Source organism: Dama dama, chromosome 19 (assembly GCF_033118175.1).
Source record: "Dama dama isolate Ldn47 chromosome 19, ASM3311817v1, whole genome shotgun sequence".
NCBI classification, from domain to species: domain Eukaryota; kingdom Metazoa; phylum Chordata; class Mammalia; order Artiodactyla; family Cervidae; genus Dama; species Dama dama.
This window is the reverse complement of record NC_083699.1, coordinates 25,629,440-25,649,710: the sequence shown is the minus strand read 5'-3', so window position 1 is coordinate 25,649,710 and position 20,271 is coordinate 25,629,440. Positions and strand designations below refer to the sequence as shown.

General features: G+C 38.7%; 1 protein-coding gene across 1 annotated transcript in view; it reads left to right on the top strand.

Moving 5' to 3' along the window:
- Positions 1-19,982, top strand: part of SPATA16 (spermatogenesis associated 16) — a 219,906-nt gene extending 199,924 nt beyond the window's left edge. Inside the window, 1 exon segment of the mRNA XM_061168018.1 lies at positions 19,860-19,982. Coding sequence (XP_061024001.1) covers positions 19,860-19,982 — 123 coding nt within the window.
- Positions 19,983-20,271: the final 289 nt, after the last annotated feature.

The following is a 20,271-nucleotide window of genomic DNA, read 5'->3' as shown; positions in this document are numbered from 1 at the left end:
CAAAGCAGTTTTTCCAGCAATCAGGCTTTTCCTGTGTGTCTTGTTCCTTAAGGAGTCTCCACAGATTTACTGCAATTTGATTATGAATCTTTTCCGCTTCTGGTTATGGGCTTCTTCCTTAGCATATCCCCAAATTCCCTTACGGTGTGTGCTCCGAGCACTGCTAAGCAGTTCCGTCCATGGCATAATGCACATCGTGCACAGAAACCCAAGTGCTCTTTTGCTGACCGTGCTGAGGGGAAGGAGGCAGGGAGGCAAGGCCCAAGGGGCTGAAGAGGCCAGCTACCTGGAATAAATAAATCATTGCAATTGCCAGTAAGTGTCTAAACTGGCAACTGTAGCCCTGTACTCCAGGGCTTTGGCAGAGGCTCCTGACTATGGTCAGAGGCTGAGCTCTGCAACCGTCAGACCTGGAAGGAAGACCTTCCTCAAACAGACAGCAAAGCCCCGTCTAGCCTGGCAAGCAGAGAAAGCCAAGAGCCTCAGTTCTAGACATCTCCCCTGGCCACTGTGCAACACTCCAAATATTGATACATGGTGAATTTCAATCACCGCTTAAATTTAACAAAATCTTTCTCCTCTAACTTAAAGGAAAAAGTATGTGTTGATTTGTTAAATATTTTCGATAGCTGCATTTGCTAGTCACTCACTTTCCATCTGTATTCGGCCTTTCCTCCAAAACTGAGAATCTCTCTCATACTTTGTTGGCTAAAAGTATTCTGAAACTTTGATGATTTGGCAAGAAATTTCTGCAGCAGAAACATTTCTGTGTAGGAGTGGGATCTATCATGGCTCTCATCTAGAGAGCATGAATCTAGAAACTGTGCTTTTTAACCAGGAGTTTATCAAGGGGTAGAAAAAACTAATCAGCCATTGATTAGGTCCACACAAACTTAATAAAATACTGTGATATCCAACAAATTCTCAAACTATGTTAGTCTGTTTAAAGTTTGCTTTTGAATAACTATTACAATGGAAACAGGCTATAGAAAAAATTATTTCAGGTAAATAAACAATGTGATAAAAAATGAATAATGTGGTGATGACAAACATCATCAGTGATGAATACTGATCTCTTTGTATATGTGAAGCACTTCACGAACTTATTGTATTTAATGACTGCAACAATCCTATGAGAGAGATGTCATTATCTCTCCTTTGGAAAATGAGGGAAAGAGCTTTGTAGAATTAACAAGGAAACAAGCCTACATTGAAGGGGCAGTGTTTGGTTTTGAATTAAGTTTGTTTGGGTCAAAGGCTCTGTTCCTAGTCATTAACTAAACACTTATGTAAACCAAATGCAGCTACTAAAATTTAATGACGCAAAGAACACTGCCTGACCCAAGCTCAGATTTCCGTAAGACAACCAAAGAGACAATCTTTGAATCTGCTTTTCAGCAGTGAGTGGCGATAGGAGGATTGCAAGCCATCCTATTCTAGATCGCAGCTCACAGAACCAGATGGTGACTTATCCAGACCGCTTTGCTGCAGATGCATGACCAAATCTGAAGCATGGTACCCACTAGCCCCTGGAACATGGTACTCTTACTGTCCTCCTTCACCATGTTTGCCTTTACAGATCTAGATGTTTAGGTTGCTTTGAGAGCTCACCATTTTCCTCCCTGCAACAGCAGAATGCCACGAGAACAGCTTGGGAGTCTGGTCATTCCTGTAGTATTTCTACTATGGCTTACACTTTCTGGTGCATTAACTAAGCACTTTTAAATGCACCAGGATCTCCATGAAAACATAATTTCTGAAGCACATATTCCTGTAACCTCTGCACACCTTACCTCCCAACACAGAGGCATTTGTTCAGGACCGGACAGCACATCATTTACTCCTCCACTTTCAGGAGTCCCTCCCTGCCTGTCCTACTAGTGAGCTAATAATATAAGGAAGTGACTAAAACAGAAATTGGAAATATTCATATTACTCCAAACCTACTAGTATTTTTATCTCTGTAAAAACTTTTCTAAATGCATCTTTCAGAAGTTCAGTGAAATATTCTGGGGCAAGGGAGGGGAGCATATATCTCAATTTCATTTGAACTGAAGAGTGAGTTTGCCATTCATTCTAAAAGTTACTGTCTCTAAATTACCTAAGTATCTCCTTTGCTTGGCAGTCAGCATCTTACCGCATGTATTTATAGGTTAAGTTTTGCAATCCTTTGTAATTCTGGAGAATAACAAAATATCAGCTTACACCACTTGGTAGCTAAATGAACCATAGGACATCTTCCATTCTGTATTGAAAGTAGGATTAACAAGTTCAGAGCAATTGACTTGTGGCTCATTCAGTCATTTATAGTGGACTCATTATACTTTTCATCTTTTGGAGAAGGGCAAAATAAAACTGCCTTTACATGCAGCCCTAAAGGAAGATATGGATCATTTATCATTCTGATTATAACATTCTTAAAGTGGTACATGTGGAGGAGGGAACAAGACCATAATCTAAAACACACACAAATGCCACAAGCACCAACACATCTGTATCTCAGCATCATCAAAACTGTGTGTGTAAAACATATGTGTACTCTGCTTAAATGGCTTTTTGCTGGATAAGAGATTCTGGAGAACATGAGGTAGCTGGTGAAATTTGGACCTAAATTAGAGAGCCTAACCCAGAGACAGGATAAAGTTAGTCTTCTTTCTTGTTGAATTGAAAGATAATCGAGAAGCTTTTAACTTCCTAATACCTCTGATGGAGAGGAGACCCCCTTCAGCCTCAGTTATTCACTTCATCATACTGATAACAATCTTTAGAAGCAACTGGGAAAACAGATTCAAGAAATAAAAATACATCTTCCTGAGGAATAAAGGTCAGAAATCATTTTTTTAAAAGCCATGATGGAGGACTTCCACTTACAGGAATATGGAGGAGACATGCTTTTCCCTACTCCTCCCATTAAGCACAACTTTGGACATTATACGTAAAACAAATATAAGACGCTGAAAGGTGGAATAAGAAAAGAGAAATGACCTAGAGTCCTGAGCAATAACATGGTGATGAGTTCACTGGATTTTCTTTTATTTACTTATTTTTTTTTTCGTTTAGACATTCCACATTTGGTGATGAAACCTGGTAACTCAGAAACAAAATAAAAACCCCAACAAAATCCTGCTCCCTCCAGCCAAAAGACAAGGAAAAAGGCAGCCTGTGCTCAGTACTCAGTTGTATCTAAACTGTTTGCAACCCCATGGACTATAGCCTGCCAGGTTCCTCTGTCCATGAGATTGTCCTGATAAGAATACTGAAGTAGGTTGCCATTTCCTCCCCCAGGGAATCTTCCCAACCCAGTGATTCAACCCAGGTGCCCTGCATTGCAGGCAGAGTCTTTACCTCTGAACCACTGAAGATGGAAAGTTCTTAGGCAAATAATCATTCTACTCCAGCCAAACACCACAGGGAAAAACAAAAAGGAAATCCAAAGCCCCATCCACATCAACAAAGCCCAAGTGAGTTAGGATTCTACTTTCACTGGGCTATAATAAGGTGTCTCAGCCTTCCCACCCTAAAAGGTTGGTGTCAAAGAAGCCAAATAGGGAGGCTGAATGTTCATCCCCACTAGGTATGGTGTCAGAGGGGGCCTAGTAGATGGTCAGGATTTTCACCAGCCCCCAACAATCATGAGCTTCCCTTCTCAATGTGACGTCAGTGGAGGCCACATGAGGAGTAGTGATGAGGTACTGCTAGAGGTACTGCTATCGGTGCAAACATAGTGAGGAGCTTGAATGTTTGAATGCTCATCCCTATCTGAAAGTAATGAGGAATCCCTTCCTCAAATCAATGCAGATTGAGTGTAGAATGTGAACTTCTATCCCCATCTGGCAGTAATGAGGCAATTCCCCTCCCATCTTTTGCCACAGCATGGTCAGAAAAATTCAGCTTAAGCAGAAGACTTAAATAGGATCCAGATCTCATAATATTAGTACCCTAAATGTCCAGATTTCAACTGAAAGTGATGCATCGTACCATGAAACAGGAAGATCTCAAACTGAATGATAAAAGACAATCAACTGATGCTAACATAAAGATGTTAGAGCTATTATAATTATTCTGACAAAGATTTTAAAGAGGCCATCATAAAAATGTCTAAGCTACTAGAAACATCTTAAAACAAATGGTAAAATGTCATCAGACTACACTATAAGGCTACAGCAATCAAAATAGTATGGTATTAGCACAAAAATCTAGCACATAGATCAATGGAACAGAATAGAAAGTCCAGAAATAAACTCACAAATTTCTGATCAATTAATCTACAACAAAGGAGGCAAGAATATGCATGGGGAAAAACAATCTTCTCACCAAGTGGTGGTGGAGAAACTGGACAGCTACATGTGAAAGAATGAACTTAGAACATTTTCTCACACCATATACAAAAATAAACTCAAAATGTATTAAAGACCTAAATGGAAGACTAGAAAGCAAAAACTTCTAGGAAAAAAAATAGGCATAACATTCTTTGACATAAATTGTAGCAATATTTTGGGATCTGTTTCCTAATACAAAGGAAACAAAAGCAAAAATAAATAAATGGGACTCAATTAAACTTATAACCTTTTTCACAGCAAAGGAAATGTACAACAAAACAAAAAGGACAGCCTACTTAATGGGAGAAAAGTATTTGAAAATAATATGATTGATAACAGGTTAACATCCAAAATATGTAAACAGCTCATAGAACTCAATATCAAAACAAGAAACAACCCAATTTAAAAATGGGCAGAAGGCTAGAATAGACAATTTTCCAAAGAATACAAATAGATGGCTAATGGGCACATGAAAAAAATGCTCAACATGATTAATCATCAGGGAAATGCAAATCAAAGCCACAGTGAGGTCACCTGTCAGAATGACTATCATAAAAAGGATACAAATAACGAATATTGGTGAGGGTATGGAGAAAAGAAAACACTTGTACACTTTTGGTGGAAATGTAAATTGCTGCAACCCCTATAGACAACTGTATGGAGGTTCCTCAAAAAACTAAAAGTAGAACTACCATACGATCTAACAATTCCACTTCTGGGTATAGATCCAAAAAACCCCATAAACATTCACTTGAAAAGATGCTCATAGCAACCCCAATGTTCATAGCAACATTATTTACAATAGCCAAGATATGGAAACAATCTAAGTACCCATAAACAAATGAATAGATAAGATGTGGCATATCTATTGTGTGTATATATGTATGTATGTATATTCATACATACTCAGCCATAAAAAAGAATAAAATTTTGACACTTGCAACAATGTGGATGGACCTAGAGAGTATATGCTAAATGAAATAAGTCAGAGGAAGAAAAATACTCTATTTTATCATTTATATATGGAATCTAAAAAATAAATGAATATAACAAAAAAGAGAATCACAGATAAAGAAAATAAACTAGAGGGAAGGGGAGCAGCAAGACAGAGGTAGGGGATTAAGAGGTACAAATTACCATTTACAAAATAAACTGCAGGGATATATTGTACAGCATAGGGAATATAGCTAATATTCCATACTATAGATGAAGTATAATCTATATAAATTTTAAATCACCATGTTGTTCACCTGTGATTAATATTGTATGTCAATTATACTTCAATTTAAAAAAAAGAGAGAGAGAGGACGTCCCTGGTGGTCCAGTGGTTAAGAATCACCTTCCAAGGCAGAGGAGACAGGTTCAATCCCTGGTCTAGAAACCAAGGCCCCACATGCCATGGGGCAACTAAGCCTGCACATTGCAACTACTAAGCCTAAGCGCCACAACTGAGAGCCTGCGTACCACAACTAAGACCCAACACAGCCAAAAATAAAGAAATATCTTTAAAAAAGAGACAGAAACTCAGCAAAGAAATGGAAGACATAAGAAGAACCAAATAGAAATTTTAGAATTGCAAATACCATAACCAAAATGAAAAATTCAGTGGAGGGGCTCAACAGCCTAATGAAGAGGAAATAATCAATGAAATGAAGATTGTTGTTTAGTCACTAAGTTGTGTCCCATCCTCTGCGGTCCCATAGACTGTAGCCCATCAGGTTCCTCTGTCCATGGGATTTCCCAAGCAAGGATACTGGAGTGGGTTGCCATTTCCTTCTCTGGGGATCTTCCCAATCCAGGGGTAGAACCCACATCTCCTGCATTGGCAGGAGGATTCTTTACCACTGAGACAGCAGGGAAGTCTGAAATGAAGATAAAACAATACAAATTACCCAACTGGAACAACAGAGAAAATAGACCAGAAAATAAAGTGAAAAGAACCTCAAGGAGCTGTGAGTCTATAGCATCATATCTAACATTCATGTTATCAGAATCCCAGAAAGATATGAGAAAAGGGATAGGAATGAAAAAGTACCCAAAGAAATAATAGCTGAAAATTTCCATAATTTGGCAAAAGAAACTAGAGACTGAAAAACTTCAGTTCAGTTCAGTCGCTCAGTCGTGTCCAACTCTTTGCAACCCCATGAATCGCAGCATGCCAGGCCTCCTTGTCCATCACCAACTCCGAGTCCACCCAAACCCATGTCCATCGAGTCAGTGATGCCATCCAGCCATCTCATCCTCTGTCATCCCCTTCTCCTCCTGCCCCCAATCCTTCCCAGCATCAGGGTCTTTTCCAACTTGAGTCAACTCTTTGCATGAGGTGGTCAAAGTATTGGAGTTTCAGCTTCAACATCAATGAACATCAATGAACACCCAGGACTGATCTCCTTTAGGATGGACTGGTTGGATCTCCTTGCTGTCCAAGGGACTCTCAAGAGTCTTCTTCAACACCACAGTTCAAAAGCATCAATTCTTCAGCACTCAGCTTTCTTCACCATCCAACTCTCACATCCATATATGACCACTGGAAAAACCATAGCCTTGACTAGACGGAACTTTGTTGGCAAAGTAATGTCTCTGCTTTTAAATATGCTATCCAGGTTGGTCATAACTTTCCTTCCAAGGAGTAAGCGTCTTTTGATTTCATGGCTGCAATCACCATCTGCAGTGATTTTGGAGCCCCCCCAAAAATAAAGTCTGACACTGTTTCCACTGTTTCCCCATCTATTTCCCATGAAGTGATGGGACCAGATGCCATGATCTTAGTTTTCTGAATGTTGAGCTTTAAGCCAACTTTTTCACTCTCCTCCTTCACTTTCATCAAGAGGTTTTTTAGTTCCTCTTCACTTTCTGCCATAAGGGTGATGTCATCTGCATATCTAAGGTTATTGATATTTCTCCCAGCAATCTTGATTCCAGCTGTGCTTCTCCCAGCCCAGCATTTCTCATGATGTACTCCACATATAAATTCACTAAAAAACTTCAGTGAACCCCAAATAAGATAAACTCAAATTCACACCAGGATGCAGCATGGTCAAACTTCTAAAAACTAAAGACAAAGACAGATCTTGAAAGCAGTAAAAAAAAGAAATGATTCACTAACTATTAGGGGAAAAACAATTTGAATGACAGTGGATTTTTCAGTTAAAAAAAACTGGGGCCAGAAGTAAGTGGCTCATTTTTCAAATACTGAAAGAAAAGAATTGTCAACACAGAATGCTACACCCAGCGAAAATATCTTTCAGGAATTAAGGGGAAATCAAGACATTCTCAGATGAAAGAAAACTAAGAGAATTTGTCATCAGCCAACTCACCCTAAAAAAAAAAGAGAAAAAAAATGGCTGAAGAAAATTTCCTAAATAGAAAGGAAATAATAAAAGAAAGAACTTTAAAATATCAAGAAAAGTGAAAGAATACAGGCAAAAATATGAGTAAAAACAACAAACTGTCCTCTTCATTATGTTTGATAATTCAAGCAAAAATAAGAACATTGTTCAATATGCTTCCAAATATACATGAAGTTTTGTGTTTGGTTCTACATATGAGGAGCTGGGAAGTCACCACTCTATCCTAAAAGTCAATAATTCTTCTTGGATCTATGAGATAGTGGACGACACAAGACAAAACACTGCTCCAAAGACGGGAGAGACTAACAGATTAATACAGGGAGATACGGCTTTCTGGAGCAGAGACTTATGAGCAGAAACTGCTATGGGAACTAGGACTGGCTTTGTGAAGCTGGAATAATAATTGACAAATTGCTGGACAATGCAATTTGGACTCAGTGCACACAACTCTGGGTATTACAAACTCTAAGGGGACCTAGTCTAGGAGTTATGCAATATTATGCAATTTACCTCCAGGAGTTCATGGTAAGTATCAGAGAAAAATTCCCTTGGGCCTCTGGAAGGAACCACTCTGAAATATACTAAAACACTCTTTCCTTCTTAGCAAGGCTTGCCCTCAGAAGAAACCAGTTAAAGAGAGCATACCTTTTGGGGTATTATCAGGGCCTAAATGACCTAGGAAAGGAAAATACCCAACTCCAGCCCATACTAGCCAACCTGTCCCATGTAAGGAGGAGTAGGTGGGGAACTGAGGAACAGTTGTTAAGTTCACAGTCCAAGGCATGGGTTCAGTAAAAGACTGAAATCTAATCTTGGAACTGTAGAATGCTTCCCCTCCCCTCACATTGTGTAGTTTAGTCGCTAAGTCCTGCCTGACTCTTGCAACCCCATGGGCTGTAGCCCACCAAGCTCCTCTGTCCATGGGATTTCCCAGACAAGAATACTGGAGTGGGTTGCCATTTCCTTCTCAAAGGGATCTTCCCAACCCAGGAATCGAAACCGGGTCGCCTGCATTGCAGACAGACTCTTGCATCACAGGTGAATTCTTTACCAACTGGGCCACAAGGGAAGCCCTCCCCTCACATTACTAAGGTCTGCTTATAGCAGTTCCTTTTACCCAGCACATCATGTCCAGCTATCAAGAAAATAATCAGAAGACAAAGCAAAAGGTGAAAAACACAATTTGAAGAGACAAAGCAATCATCAGATGCAGATATGGCAGAGATGTTGTAATTATCAGACTAGAAATTTAACACAACAATGATTAATATACTAAGGGCTCTAATGGACAAAGTGAACAGCATATAAGAAAAGATATGCAATAATAATAGCAACAATATGTTCAACTATATATATATCTTAAGTGTGTGTGTATATATAATACCTTTTTAAACTGAAAAAATTATAGAAATGGACAACAAATGAGTGGTTGCCAAGGGTTAAGGAGGTCGGGCAGGAGGAAAGTGGCTATAAAAGAGCAGCACAAGAGATCCTATAGTAATGGAACTGCTCTGTATCTTGACTATATCAGTGTCAATATCTAGCTGTAATATTCTACCGAAGTTTCATAAGATGTTACCGTACAGACAAACTACATAAAGAATACACAGATTCTTCCTTTATTACTTCTTATTGATGCATGTGAAACCACAATTATCTCGAAAGAAAAAGTTTAAAATATATGTACTCAAACTTTCAGATAAATTATGCCATTAAGTGTTGAAAATAAATTTTTAAAAAGCCATGATGCATTAAGGACAAAGTGATAGTAAGATTTCATAATTGGACTCTAACTCTACACTAAATTTGTTTTACAAGTGCTATTATTATAGGGATTTTCAATTAGTAATTGGTAATATAGTTTAACAGAAGTTTTTTTGCATATTTTATAATATATCACAGGCATCTAATGCCTTACATTTCCACATTGTACTTTTATGACTATCATACCAACATACAGAATTCACTAAATTAAAATGGAGAAATATGAGGCTGTTTGTTTGAATGCTAGCCAAAAGCTAAAGAAAACTGCTGTATTATGAACAGCAGAAACAACTGTTTCAGAAATTAAAGTTTATTTTAGAAATTAATTTCAAGCCTGTTTGAAAACAATTGTCATTCTAATAAGAATTAAAATTCAAACCATTTTGGATGATAAATATTTAAAAGCATTTGGTCTGGAAACTAAACTGGAAGACAGCAAGAAAACTAATGTTATGAAATCCACTGTGGTGGATTAAATGGCTGTTTTGCCAAGAGGATTTTGATCCACATTGCAAATTGCTGGAAATACATCCTCCTTCTATAACCACCACTACAGTTGTAGAAACATGATATTTATTCCCAAGGATCCAATTATTATTTATTTTTTTTTTGTCTTCTTACAAGGCTTCTTTAAAAAGATTTTAAAAAATAAATCCTTTGAGCACCCAATCCCTGAAGCATGAACATATACAAACCCCTATAAACATATTTAATTGTCTCTCCTTAATCCAGACTACATGAAATCCAATAGGAAATCCTATTTCAAGTGCAGTGTCTTCCTTCTTGCTCTAATTTACCCATGCATTTATGTTTGAGATCACGTTCCTCTCACTGCTATTACTAGACAGAAACCCACTCTGCTTCCCAAGGTATGTACTAAGCATGTGCAGGGGGCACTGACAAAATAGGCAACATCAACCAGCAGGAAAAGTGAAAGGTAGAAATCAGCAAAGTCATATTTGAGGAGAAAATCAGAACCTAATTGTGCTTTATGGCTTAGTACAGATCTCCTCAACTTACAATAGGGTTACATCTCTATAAACCCAACATAAGCTGAAAATACCATCAGTTGGAAATTATTTAATACACCTAACTTCTGGACATCACAGCTTAGCCCGGCTTACCTTAAATGTGCTCAGAATACTTACATCAGCCTACAGTTGAGCAGGATCGTCTAACACAAAGCCTATTTAAAATGTGTTGAGTAGCTCCTGTAATTCATTGAATACTATACTAGGAGTGAACACTAGAATGACTGTCTGGGGACAGGCCAGTTCTAAGTGTATGGGTTAGGGGCTTCCCTGGTAGTCCAGTAGTTAAGACTCCATGTTCCCAATCTAGGAGCCACAGGTTCCACCCCTGGGCAAAGAAATAAGATCCCACCTGCTGCACAGTAATGCAGCCTAAAAAGTAAATAAACATCTCGGTGTTGACCCTCGGATCCTGTGACTCACGGGGAGCTGCGACTCACTGCTACCACCCAGCACTCCAAGGGTATCAGACCCTAAACTGCTAGCCCAGGAAAAGATCAAAATCCAAAAGTCAAAGTATGTTTTCCAGTGAATATATATCATTTCTGCACCACCAAGAAGTCAAAAAAATTATGTCAACAAATTATGTCAACACATCATAAATCAGGGATTGTCTATAGTTGCATTAATTTGCTAAGACTGCTATAACAGTATCACAAGCTGAGTGACATGACAACAGAAGCTTATCGTCACAGTTCTGGAGGCTGGGAGTCCAAATGCAAAGTGTCGTCAGGGTTGGTACCTCCTGAGGGCTGCGAGGAAGAGCCAGTTCATGCCTCTCCCCTTGTTTCTGGTGGTTTGCTTAACCTTGGTGCTTACCACACCTTGGCTGTAGGAGCATCACCCCATCCACTGCCTTCATCTTCACAAGTTATTCCCCTTGCGCGAGGGACTGTCTCCAAATACCCCATTTTTATAAGGACGCCAGTCATTTTAGTTAAGGCCCACCCCAAACACCTCATTTCAACTTGATGACCTCTATAAAAACCCTGTCTCCAAATAAGGGTACATCCTGAAGTACTGGGGCTTAAGACCCTAACACAGGAATTTTGAGGGAATGAAATTCAACTCGTTACAGTAGTGTTTGATTTTAAATGACTTTGGGAGGGAAAGGGACACCCCAATCTTCACAGTGATTCTCCTTCCCCTCTATCACATCTGAATGACTCCCCTTTCAAAGCTCTATTAGGCCGAGACTGTATGTCCCTTTCTGTTACCATCTCTCACCAGCTTCGCTCATTTTGAGCTTCTTGTCATTTTTACCTTAGTTTGTCCCCATTCCTAACTCTCTATGCCCTAAATCTGTTTCTTCCCCAACAATGCCTCTGGTCTCATGGCCAGCCATTACATAAGAAATGGAAAGTGGTACTATTACTTTCACCTCTGGCTCACAGGCCTTCATATACCAAATAAAAATAGGTTGGATCTCTGTGCAAATGAAACCATAGTCTGCCCCACGAAATCATAATGAGTCAGCAGCAACCCTACTTCACAAGAAAACTCTCAAGTGCATAGAAGCTCTCCTGACTTCAGGCTATCCCCATACTTTCCACCTACACATAAGATACAAACCAATTTTATGGTAAAAGATTATCAGAGAAAATATTCAAGTACTTTTTATTATGCCTATACTGAAAGTTACTCTGAAGTGGCTTTGTGAGGGAAAACATTTTAATCTGTAAAAATGTTGCATTTTACCCTAGAACTAGTAGAATAATCTTAAATTTTGATATGATAAAAAAAATCATTAACTGAGAAGAAGAACCTGATGATTGAATAATCTGATCCAGTTAAAGAGTGAGAAAGAAATAAAGTGTGCTATAAACTACACTTAAGCTAATCCGTAATAGGGGTCCTTTGGATGCAAGATAAAATGGTGATACATCTAGAGAAGTTATAGGTCTTATGGATATTCTTTTAAGTGAAGTATAATGAAGTACTGAGAACCCTAATATCTATGAATATTTATATCAACCAGTTTGATACCTTGCATTACATGCAATACTAATACAGGCTCCCTCTCATTTCCACAGTGCTCTTTCAATGTGGTACAAGCAAATTGCAATGTATCCTCCTTCCACTGAGCACATTTCTGTACAGTGAATCCAGGCCAAAATAACATCATTAAAGTAGTACTTTAAAGTTTATTTAATCCAACTCCCGGGTCACATATGACCCGAATAATTCACACTTGCCAAAAATGTCATCTAGTGTTTGATTTCCAGTGTCTGGTGATGAGGGTCACCATACCTTACCCCAAAAACACCTTCCACTTTTACACAGATGTGAAAATATCAATATAATATCTATTTTTTTACTCACTGAAGTACTCATTCAGCTGTTTACCAGTTCAACAAATATTTATTGAGACCTTATTATGAAACCACCAGACACTACACAATGTGCTATTATAATCTTTGTGGAGGGCTTAGACCTTTATGAAGAGTTTTCCACAAGCATCAAGCCATTTAATCCTCACAAAAACCCTGTAAATAAAGTCTGATTATAATTAATTCATGATTTACACTAGAGATGAGAAAATTAAAGTTCACCAGTGAAAGCAATGAGACTCAAACTCATATTGTAATTCTAAATGGTACTCTCTTTCCAATATGTAAGCTAACACAGAACAAATTCATCACCCCTTCACATATCACCTAAAGATACCAAAGATTCCTGTTATATTTTCTCTTTTCCCAGTAAACATCTACAGGTCCTCCAACTTTTCTTCATAAAGCTTGGAGTTAAGACCTGGACATATCCAACACCAAGCATCATAGCCCAGATGAGACAGGACATGGCCAGAAAAGGGAGAGAACTATTACTCCCATTGAGACACATTTTAAACATTGTCATTTATAATCAGATCAGTTTTGGGTAACCACGGAATACAGTTGAACTTTTTTGAATATGCACTATCAGAAACTCATATCTTCACACTCCTTTCTCTGTCCCCTCCCAATTCTACCCTTTATATTGTTGAATTTTGAGACTTAATCATAAGACTTGAAAGCATTTCAAACACCTATACTTAGCACAGTTACTGAGGCAGCATCCTTTACAGAGTGGAGGTCAAAAACACAGGAACTGTTAAAGTTCTTTGGCTTTTCATTTTATTTCACTTTTATATGTATTTTTAAATTTATTTTTCTACTTAATGGGCATATACTTCCAGATTCAAGTATTAATACTACTAGTAAACAATAACAGTTCAGAGCTATGCAATACTTCACATAAACTGCTTAATTTCATTAGGACCCTGTGAAGCCACTGACAGATGAAGAAACTTGGGTTCCAAGAAATTAAATAAGTTTGCCCAAAAGACACACCAAGAACATGCTGGAGCTGGGATTCCAACCCAGATATATCTGACTTTGTCCCAGCAGGCTCTCTCTCTGCCATAACCACTTTTTTGTTCTCAATAACTGAAAGCATCACTTTTTGTTTCTTTTTCTTAGGACTTTTTAACTGCTAGAATGCTTTTCACACAGTAGACCACAAAATAGTGGACTGTTTTTTCTTGTCAATTAAGATATTTGCATCATTCTGGCTTTTAGCCTAGTATTAGGCTATTATTACAGGTCCATTTTTTAAAAACATTTCTGATTATGTGGCCTTTTTCTACCTCTTACATTTGTCACTAATCAGACTCATTCTTTTTCCCTAAAACTATTCACTGAATTTTATTCTTTACCTCATTAAGATACCATTATTGTTTCAAATGAGAAACTTCACAGTCATTACTAATTCTGCCTGCCTTCTAACCCCAACATAGAATTTTTATCAAGAGTACAGTTCTTAGTTCCCAAATGTCTCTTAAACTCTTGATGCAGGCCCTCACAGTATTTTTCGTATCTTATCGCACTGGCCCTAATTGATCCACTTGCTCCTAGTCTCCCTGGCGGCATTCCACCCCACACAATGGCACCAGATTTATCTTTCTAACCACATAGCTAAACATTTCTCAACTTTTTATAAGCTGGCCCCAATCTATGTTTCCTGCTATGTATATCTCTACTCCCAGTCCCCTCATGCCCACATCTAGGCTATGTGACTCACCCCTATCAAATAGCCCATGCTCTTTCACAACTTCCTTTTATGAACGCCATTCCCTCTGTCTGGGATGAGTTTCTTGTCCTGACAAAGGCCCATCTCCTATCACCTCCCATACTCCTCCGTATTTCTTTCAGATAGAATTCACTGTTCTGACATTTGTGCTAACAGAACACTTTTGTACATAATTCTTAAACATTTATGCTTTGTTGCAGTCATTTTTTCATTAACTGTCTCTCCCATGTGAATATGAGTTCCTCAAAAACAAGCATCTTGTTATTTTTGCTTATTACCTTAGTAAAGTACCAAATACATAGTAGATGTTCAATAAATATTTGCGTGAAAGAACAAGAGTATTTCCTCTGAGATCTGAGCTGACCGGAAATTTTCCTGTCATATACACTGATCTATTTAGTTACCACCACATTTCTTCCTAATTGGTATTATTTGTTTCTGTACTGTTAGAATTTCAGCTTTGAAATCTCCTATACTTCTCAGGCTGTCCTCTCTTTCAGGGTTTCAAAATCATCTTTTTTCTGAACTTTTTGACTCCACACCAAATCATGACAGGTAGACTTTTGTGTATAAGAATTATTTTTTTTTCCTTTTAATTTTTTTTTTTTATTAGTTGGAGGCTAATTACTTCACAACATTTCAGTGGGTTTTGTCATACATTGATATGAATCAGCCATAGAGTTACACGTATTCCCCATCCCGACCCCCCCTCCCACCTCCCTCTCCACCCGATTCCTCTGGGTCTTCCCAGTGCACCAGGCCTGAGCACTTGTCTCATGCATCCCACCTGGGCTGGTGATCTGTTTCACCATAGATAATATACATGCTATTCTTTCGAAACATCCCACCCTCGCCTTCTCCCACAGAGTTCAAAAGTCTGTTCTGTACTTCTGTGTCTCTTTTTCTGTTTTGCATATAGGGTTATCGTTACCATCTTTCTAAATTCCATATATATGTGTTAGTATGCTTGTGTATAAGAATTAAAAGTCCTCAGATACTAGTTGATAACAATTTCCTAACTCTTTGATGTGGATTTTGATTGATAACCATATGATAGGTGAGAATCTGCCCTTGGACCGAATTCTTCAGTTCCCTTCAATCATCTGGCATCCCAAATTCTCTACAAGCTCATTTGGTCTGATGTCCATATCTCAGTAATGCCACGTCAGCATTGGCACACAGATACACAAGAGAATGTTATCTGCCCATTTTGCAAATGGGAAAATTAGACCCAGAATGACCAAGGACACTACCTGATATAATTAAACAAATGGATCCTCTCCTAAAAAGAAGGTCTAATAAGGCCTCTGCTCCCAAAACTGGTTTGTTTCCTTCCTTACATGCCTACATATTTGTGTTTTATTCCCCTAAGGGCTTTATAGAAATTTCTGTCATTTGCAATCTGTTCTTCTTAGTTATATGAATCTATTTTCTCTTCAACCAGCACTTTTCTTTCCTTGACTTAAAAAAAGAAAATAAAGAACCAGCTTTACTAAAAACATGTTGCAGCTCTCCTACACTTCAGTAAGTACAGAAGCTAAAATTGACTTACTTTACTGCATGTTGTGTCATTCACCTAATGGTATAATCTAAGAGAATAACCTCTGATTTGAAAACTGTAAAGGCACATCTTAAGACTGGACAAACTTAAATCTGGTGTGAATACAAGTCATGGAATTTTTTTATTTGGTGTGTCCTTGGAAATTATCCGCTTCCCTGGTGGCTCAGACGGTAAAGCATCTGCCTGCAATGAGGAAGACTTGGGTTCAATCCCTGGGTCAGGAAGATCCCCTGGAGAAGGAGATGGCTATCCACTCAAGTGCTTTTGCCTGGAAAATTCCATGGACTGAGGAGCCTGGTTGGCTACAGTCCATGGGATCGCAAAGAGCTGGACACGACTGAGCGACTTCACTTTCACTTGCAAATTATCCAGGCTAACCTTTTCTTCACTAAAGGCTGGCCCCTAATTGATCCACCTGCTGGATCCACCGTTCTGAAAACTAAAACTCAGAAAGGCCAAGTGACTTCTCTGGGGTAATTGAGGATTATAAACTGGGACAAGAGCAGAACTCAACACTTCTGACTCCTTACCCAGTCAGTGCCCTTTCTACTTTTGGCTGTTTCAAGCATGGAGACCATACCTTGTTATGACCATGCTTAAACTCAAATGGTAATAGAATGATGGTATATGAAAGCGATTATTTAATCTGTGAAAGTTTCTCAGTCATCTCCGACTCTGTGTGACCCCATGGACTGCAGTCAGCCAGTCTCCTCTGTCCATGGAATTCTCCAGGCCAGAATGCTGGATCTGTTCCCTTCTCCAGGTGATCTTCCCAACCCAGGGATTGAACGCATGTCTCCAGCATTGCAGGTGGATTCTTTACCAACTGAGCTACCAGGGAAGCCCATAAATATTGGACTGAGTTGCCAAGCCCTCCTCCAGGGAATCTTCCCAACCCAGGGATCAAACCCAGGTCTCCCACATTACAGGCAGATTCTTTACCATCTGAGCCACCAGGGAAGCCCAAGAATACTGGAGTGGGTAGCCTATCCCTTCTCCAGAAGATTTTCCCAACCCAGGAATTGAACCCAGGTCTCCTGCATTGCACATGGATTCTTTGCCACCTGAGCTACCAGGGAAGTCCCTCTTCCTTATTTAATTTGTAAGAGGAAAGAAAGCCTTCTGATATGTTTCACACCAGTCACCACTTTGAGTATGGAAAAATACATCAGTTTCTGAACACACTGAAGTCTTCAGATCTATTATCCAAGAGTAAGATTACTGAGGGTCTACCATATCCTAGGTGTTGGGAATAAGGAACACCATGGACCTAGTTGCCTGCCTTATGCAGCAAGCCCAGACAGGAAGATGGATACTATATACATCATTATAAACAATTAAGAATTAAAATAGGCAAAGAGATGAATGGACTGCTGTGGGAATATGTTACTGAGAACCCCAACCTGATTTGAGTCACCAAGGAGTATGTCCCTGAGACACTGATACTGAACCTGAAATCCAAAGGATATGTAAGGGTTCCAATGAGAGTGTTCCATCAGAGGGCATAGCATTAGGAAAATCGAGAGTGCATAGAATGCTGCATACTTGTGCTTAGAAAACTGAGCGATGTACCACAGGGCTAAGGCAAATGGAATTACAGGAGACAGAATTAGAGACACAAGTGTAATGTAAGCAGATCACCCAGAGATGTGTAGATCATGTTAAGGACTTGGGAATCCATTTAGGCATTTTAAGCAGGGCAAACTGTGATCAGATACAAATTTTTAAAAGATCATTCCAGTATTATTGGGATAATGGGTTAAAAGCAAAGCATGTAGACAGACCAGGCAGGAAGCAAACACCCAGGCCAGGTGAAGCATGCATAGAGTCTGTACCCTAAACCTCCCACGGTAATTCAGTGGTACTCTCTATTCAAATGACATATCTTATGTTTCTTCTTTGTCTTTTCTGATGAAAAGCAACCCAGTTAGTCAACACTGCTCTTAATAAACACAATTTTCAAAGAAGATAGCAGCCACCCAACAGATATTTTAAAACTATTATTCTTCTGTAGGACATATTTTTTTGTTGCATTGGGGTTGTAATTTTAATTGTATTGGGGCCAATTGCAATCATTATCATTGTAAAGAGCTTCAATTTAGATGATACATTTTCAGTGCAAATAACTTGAGTGAGCCATCAACTCAACTATCAAAGTAACAGTAAAGTGCCATCTATCATGTTTGTTTAGATTGTGCTCTATGTTAACTTTTTACCCATGATTTTGGTATAAGTTAGGTAGTATAAATGGATGGAATACATAAAATCATGCATTGACTTCATGACAGGATTAAAAACTATTCTGTCAAATCATTTTGAGGATTGCTGCAATAATCAGATATCATAAATTACACAAACTTTTGGGAAAAACTTACCTGAAGTAATTTTAGGTTTTCAAAAATAATTGTTTTCACATAAATAAGCTATGTTATTTTCTTATGGAAACCAATGGATTGTATGCATCACCTTGTGTGATATAAGACCTAACTATAACATATAGATGAGTGCAACTATGTATTATTCTCTTTTTGACAACCTGAATTATCTTTTGGGTATTACTCCGAACGATAAATCAAGTGATTTAAAAGTAGAGCTCAAAATTGGAAAATTGAACTTGTAAGTGCTTTTATCTTAAGTAGATGATATGTTCATGCACCTTGAAGAGTAAGTGCTCTAGCTTTGAGCTAACTTTATGACAATAGGCTCCTCAGTGAGTGACTTTAGACTAATAGAATATGCAGGTCCTGGGAATGGGGGTTAAGTATGAATCATTATTCATCATGAAAGCCCAACTCAGCATATATGTAAACTGTTTTACTCTGACAAACAGCATAATACATTCAACTGTCATTGAATAATTTTAAGTTTGCTTGGAAGAAAGACTAGTAATTTATTTTTAAGCACTATTTTTATATATTATTTTATCTTTTTTTTTCCAACTTTTCCTTTTTATTTAAAAGAGAAATGGCTCCTGCTAAGACAACATGGAAAATTCATTTTTCTCCCAAGTGGCCTAAGTGAAGTGAAAGTCATGTTTTCTTTTATGACTAACTTTTATGTTAGTCATGTCCGACTCTTTGCTACCCCACTACTATACAGTCCATGGAATTCTCCAGGCCAAAATACTGGAGTGGGTACCCTTCGCCTTCTGCAGGGGATCTTCTCAACCCAGGGATCAAACCCAGGTCTCCCGCATTACAGGCGGATTCTTTACCAGCTGAGCCACAAGGGAAGCCCAAGAATACTGGAGTGGGTAGCCTATTCCTTCTCCAGGGGACCTTCCTGACCCAGGAATTGAACCAGGGTCTCTTGCGTTGCAGGCAGATTCTTTACTAACTGAGCTATCAGACAAGTGGCCTAAGGGGCATACTAATTAATGTAGAATCACTGGTTTTGAGGGGGGTAGATTTTGTTTCATTCTTCTTTTAGATAATGGAATGGTTTTTTTTTTTACCAATTATTTCTTTCTGAAATCCCTGTTTCACTGACCATTAAAGACAGCAGGTAATGATACTCCCAAGTTCCATTCTCCAACATATAGGACCTAATGGTACATTCCTGCATGTTCTCTTCATGTTCCTAAAACAAAGGATGCTGAAATGAAAATCAAAAGGGGACTTTTATGTTTAACTGTATCTGTCACTGACAGTTCTGTTCCAACCGTGGACCTGTATGTGCCGTTTACTTTTAAATTCCTGACCATTTTCCTATATACACAAAACCTGGGGAAACAACAAACATTGTTGTATCTGTTTATTTCTTCCAGGTTGGACGAATTGAAGATTTTCTATACCAATTAGAGGATAGTTTCTTAAAAACTAAAAAACTGAGAACTGCTCGAAGGCAAAAAACAAAAATGAAGCGGCTTCAAACTGTACAGCAAAGCTAGTCACTGGGGAACAGGCGCCACCACAGAGAGACATCCCAGAGGAAAGGGCCGTGGCATCCCACCAGCCTGACTGTGACAGCCGGTGTCAAAGGCCTAACGCCAAAAGGATGAGGTGGTGCTCCTCTTGGCAAAGATGTTCCACACTTCATTAATCTCAACTGGCAGCAATAAATGTTCTCAGCAAGTTTCACCTGACTCTTGTTCAAATTCATCTTGGTTAAATAGCTTATCAAATAACTATTGCTGCCTCTCTCACCTGTCTTGTCCTTTCAGCACTGACTAAAGTGCA